Source organism: Tamandua tetradactyla, chromosome 12 (genome assembly GCF_023851605.1).
Source record: "Tamandua tetradactyla isolate mTamTet1 chromosome 12, mTamTet1.pri, whole genome shotgun sequence".
Lineage (NCBI taxonomy): Eukaryota > Metazoa > Chordata > Mammalia > Pilosa > Myrmecophagidae > Tamandua > Tamandua tetradactyla.
Window position 1 is genome coordinate 97,763,655 of NC_135338.1, and position 5,105 is coordinate 97,768,759.

Consider the following 5,105-nt stretch of genomic DNA (forward strand, 5'->3'; position numbering starts at 1 on the left):
GGGGAGCTGAGGGAAAGTCCTAGTGGCTGCTAACATGCAGGGGCTGCTTTCTGTGGTGATGAAAATATTCCAAAATTAGATGGTGGAGGTAGTTGCACAGCTCTGTGAATACACTCAAACCAGTGCATCCTACGCTTTAAAATTAAATCATGAAGTTTATGGTATGTGAATTATATCTCAATAAAACTCCCATACAAGAAGCAAACACCAGGTCTCTACTTCAAAGAAACTTAATGGGGAGGGGACAGAACTGGGTATCCCTAGAGAACAAACCCCCAGGTTTGACTGCTCCTCACCAGGCCCCCTGGCAGAGGTCAGTGTCTTCCTGGACACAGGGCTCCCCTATCTGAATCCAGCCAGTGTAGACAAGGAAGAAAAGGCAGGCAAGCCTGGTTTCAGGTCAGGTCTGTGGACCTGGAAAACTTCCCGCAGGGTGTCCAGGGGGAGGCAAGCCAGACAGGCCCCTCACCCACCCCAGTGAGGCCTCCAAGTCAGTTACCTGAACTCAGGAAAGGCCATCGGATGTTACTATATGTCCCCAAGCCACTTGGGAGAGGAACTTGGGGGATGGGGAAAATGGGAGAGTCCCGGGGTCCAGGTGTGGGTACTCCAGCACTAGGGGACTTTAGAACTCAGGACACAGTGAAATGACTCCTTGGAGCTGATGTCCCCAGAATGAATGCAGCTGGAAAAATCCGACTCTGGAGTCGTATCTGAGCTTGAGCACTGATCCTTAGTTTATTCTTCTGTAAAATGGTACCAACACACAGTAAGAACTCAATAAGAAAACTGTATTTTCTAAGGAAATACTTTCCCACCAGGTCCAAAGAAAAGAGGCAATGACAGCCTCCTTGCTATACCCCTTTCGCACATGAAGCACCCACCACCACCGACCCCCAAGGCAGCCCCATATGGCTGAGCCAGAGTGAGAGCAGGGCAGAGGGATCTGAAGCAGAGCAAAGAGTCTGTGTGTTTTGGAAAGGATTTAAAAAAACAAGCAACTCACCCTACTCTAATTCACAGGGGAGGGCGGGAACTTTGTGTGCCCGTGAAAGAAGTCACTGCCAAGTGAGACCAGCAAAAAGTTTATTTACAAATAAATAAATACACAGTAGGCAGCACCTCCTGCCTCCTCAAGGCATCCATGGAGGGACTCCAGGGGCTCGAAGGGCTGTCCAGGGTGGGGACCGGCTCTCACTTGCTAGAATGCCCATGCCAGTATGTAGGGTGCCCTCCTCCAGAAAGGGAATCTGGGGAGGGTCCACTTCGAAGGTGCTGACGCCAAGAAGACTCGGTGCTCATAGACACGGCGCCGGTCGTCCGTGGTCGCGTGGGCTCCTCAGGCCGGCGGCCACTCCAGGGGCGAAAGAGGCATCCAGGTCTCTAGCAGGGCCACCACGTCGCCGGGGAAGAGCTGCGGGCAGAGAGGGAACAAACAGCGCGCTCGCTGAGCGCGGCAAGCGCTCCTCGAAGGGACCTACGGAGGGGAGCCCGACCCCCTGCACTCGGACCCTCGGGGGTGCGGCAGGGCGGCCGCCCCCTCCATGGGGACAGCTCGCGGGGTTGGGGGTGGGGACGCGGACCGCGGACCGCGCCAGGCGCCGAGGAGGGTAGTACTGACCGGAGACGAGGGGCCTGGCTCCATGGCCCGCCCTTCTGGCCCCGCTGCCTCGGCGTAGAGCCCTGGCGGCTCGCGTAGCTCGGGCGCGGCTCGGGCCCCGGCGCCTTGCGCCGGGGACCCCCAACCCGTCGCGAAGCCGTGGGCCGCGGCCGGGCCCTGCGTGTGCGCCTGCGCGCGGCCGCCGTCGGGGCAGCGCGGGCAGCCGCGCGGGGCCGCGGGGTCGCGGCGCGGGGGGCGCGGGCGCGGCCGGCCGTCGTCGCCGAGGCCCAGCACGGCCGACAGGTGGCCGATGTAGCGGATGGCCAGGCGCAGCGTCTCGATCTTGGTCAGGCTCTGGCCGGCGGGCGCCACGGACGGCGGCAGGAAGCGGCGCAGCTCGTGCAGGGCGCGGGCGAGCGTGCGCATGCGCAGCTTCTCGCGCTCGCTGGCGCTCTGCCGCTGGCCGCTGCCCAGGCGGCTGCCGCGCCTCCTGGCGGCCGGGGCGCGGGGGCCGGGGCGGGCGGCGGGCGGCGCGCGGCTCGGCTGAGGGCTGCCGGCCGGGCCGCGGCCCCAGGAGTCCGGGGACGAGGCCGGGGAGCAGCCGCAGTCCGGCTCGGGGCGCGGCAGCTGCGGAGCCGCGTTCCAGCCCGGGGAGCGGAGCCAGGGCCCGGAGCGCGGCGGGCACAGGGACTGGGCCATGGCCGGGAGGCGCGTCTGGGGGCGCGCGGCCCGCGGCCGCTTTATCCCGAGCCTGAGGTGTGAAGTGGCCCCTTCCAGGCCGCATCAGCACATCAAAGCGGGCTGGGGGCCGGGAGGGGCGGGGCCTGGCCCGCCGAAGCCCCGGTGGGGGGTGGGGACGAAGGTGCGGGCCGCCGGGCCGGGCCGGGTTCGCCCCGCTTGGGCGCTTGCCGCCCCCGACCCAACCACTCGGGCCTCCGGCCTGCGCGCCGTGGCCCGGGGTGTTGGGCCTGCTCAGCCGCTGCGAGGAATTGGGGGCGGGTCAGCTCCTAGGATTGGGGCCCGCCCTCACCTGGTGGGGACATTATGCAACTCTTTCAACCTTCCTGTACCTTAGCTTCCAGTTTGTGTCATGGGAGCCGCAGGGTACGCTGCAGCCCGCACTGTGCGGTGGGGTTGGGGACCCGGAGTGGGGTGCCCCGATTCGCGCTAGGGATGGGGGAGGCAGTAATGTATCCCTCGGCCAGATCTGGGGCCCTGTTTGAGGCAGGCTGCTCAGGGATGGCTGGTGGTGAGGAGAGGATGCCGTGCCAGGCAAACCTGACAGGCCGGCTGGAGCGCATCAGGTTGCTGGACCATCTGAACAGAGCGAGCGTCCCGCCTGCTGCCCACAGCGCACCTGGTAAGGTCAGGGGCCCCACCTGTTGCTGCAGCTGCCACACTCGCCTCCAGCTGGAGTACTGCCACTACTTGCAGGTGTAATGAGCTTCACCAATGAAATGAGTGGAGATGATACAGAAAAAGTCAACCCCCCTTCCTGATAAAAATTCTCAGCAAACAAGGAATAGAGGGGACCTTCCTGATAAAAATTTTCAGCAAACAAGGAATAGAGGGGAACTTCCTCAACCTGATAAAGGGCATCTACAAAGAATCTACAACTGACATCATGCTTAGTATTGAAAGATCTTTTCTCCTAACGTCCGGAACAAGGTGAAGATGTCTGCTCTAGCTACACCTGTTCAACTAGTATGGTTGATCCTGGAAGGTCTAGCCAGGGCAGTAAGAAGAGGTTACAGACAACATGACTGTCCACTTAGAAGATCTCCAAAAATCTACATTTTAATCGTGGCCCTTCAGAACTTTGACTTTGCACCCTTGCCTTAAAAGCTGCTTCATGCAGCACCCAGGGCTCTATCTGAAATCCTACAAAAGTTGCACACACTAAGTTTACTTTTCAGAAACCTAAAACCTTCAGATGCTTCCTAGGCCAGATAAGTCCTGAAACCCAGAAGGGCCAGCCTCTCCAAGAGCATCAGTTAGTTCCATCCCCCTATCCCATATTGTGGACATCCTTTTTCAATGAAAAAGTTGGAACAGACATAGCCCAAATATCCCTAAAGATTGGGAAAAGGATCAAAGGAAAAGGAGGAGTTATAACAGAGAAGATAGGATTTAACAAATGAGTATGACTGCTCAATTATATTGATATTTCTTTTAGTCTCCAGTGTCTTGGAGCTGCTAGAAGGAAAAACTTGAAATTGTGGAACCATAGCCCATACCAAATTTTGAAATCTGTTCTATAACTGCTTGTTAAAATGCACTTTGAAATGTACTGGTTTTTTTTTTGTATATATGTTATATCTCACTAAAAAAAAAAATGTTTTAAAAAAAGCTGCTTCATGCAACAGTCTGCTGTAGAGTCAGATTGTGAGGTCTTTGGTGCTGGGGGCCCGTCTTTGCCGGTTTCTTCTCTAAGAAAGTGATATCTGGGCTGCATTCTGGTGAGGCTGCAGCTGGTCTCTTTTGCAGCCTTAAAGGCCACATGGCCCTGGTACCTTCTTCCTGGGCATCTCTGCCCACCACTGCCCCACACACCTCTCTTACCTTTATCTTCTACTGCCCTTGGCCGTCTGCCTCAGCAACCCCCGAACGGTCACACCCATGGCCAGATCCAATAGAGGTAGCCCCAACCTGGGGCGTGGAGAAGGGGGGCATCAGAGAGGCTGCCCCTTCTCAAAGTGTGTGACGTGTCACTGCCTTCCTGGGGCTCAGGGTCCAAGCTGAGGACCTGGCATGGAGCCCAGAGGCCAGGCCCCTTGGATCCCTCAGACCTGAGGGAACAAGCCCTGGAATTCCTGGAGTGTGTTGTGTGTGGAGGCAGGAGGGGGTGAGAGAAAAGGCTAGAGAAGAAGGAGGACGGGGCCCCCGAGGGCTCCGGGCACTCTGTTGTCCAGTGACTGCCAACCTGAATGTCAGAAAAATCCCTCCAATTCCCACACAGTCATGATGTCCACTTTGTATGTAACAATTGAGAAAATTCTGAATGACCAAAAATTCCTAGGCAGCCTCCCCATTATTCTATTATCATATTTTTATTTATTTAAAGGTGCAGTACATGCACTTGGTTAAAAAAAATCAAAAGGTAAAAAATACCGACAATGGAATATTATTCAGCCATAAAAAGGAAGAAAGTGCTGATAATGGTGCAGCAGGGACAAATCACGAAAACATGTAGAAGGAAATAAACTAGACACAAAAGGACGACTATTGTCTGACCTCAACATATGAAATAACTAGAATATGAAATTCACAGGGGCAGTAGATCACGAGGGGTGGGGATGGGAATGGAGAGTTAGTTCTTAATGGGTCCAGCGCGTCTGTCTGTGGTGATGAAAATTGTGGTAATGGATGGTGGTGAGGGGATCAGAGCTCTGTAAGTGTGATCGCCACCACTGAATTGTAGACTTGAAAGAGGCCGACATGGGAAATGCTGTGATGTGTGTATGCTACCACAGTCATTTTGCTTTTCTAAATACAGAGGATGTAA

General features: G+C 56.4%; 1 protein-coding gene across 1 annotated transcript; it reads right to left on the reverse strand.

Annotated features, from left to right (window-relative positions):
• Nucleotides 1-1,069: 1,069 nt before the first annotated feature.
• Nucleotides 1,070-2,299, reverse strand: MESP1 (mesoderm posterior bHLH transcription factor 1). Its single transcript, XM_077122389.1, has 2 exons — nucleotides 1,622-2,299; nucleotides 1,070-1,414 (listed from the first exon to the last, which is right to left on the reverse strand). Exons 1-2 carry the CDS (start codon nucleotides 2,297-2,299, stop codon nucleotides 1,340-1,342), a joined length of 753 nt encoding a protein of 250 aa, XP_076978504.1. The 3' UTR covers nucleotides 1,070-1,339.
• Nucleotides 2,300-5,105: the final 2,806 nt, after the last annotated feature.

Bases quoted from the DNA above. Each gene is read 5' to 3' on its own strand.
- MESP1 (XM_077122389.1), bottom strand. From the start codon at position 2,299: ATGGCCCAGTCCCTGTGCCCGCCGCGCTCCGGGCCCTGGCTCCGCTCC. The intron at 1,415-1,621 runs GTCAGTACTACC...CTCTGCCCGCAG, and splicing joins AGCCAGGCCCCTCGTCTCCG to CTCTTCCCCGGCGACGTGGT.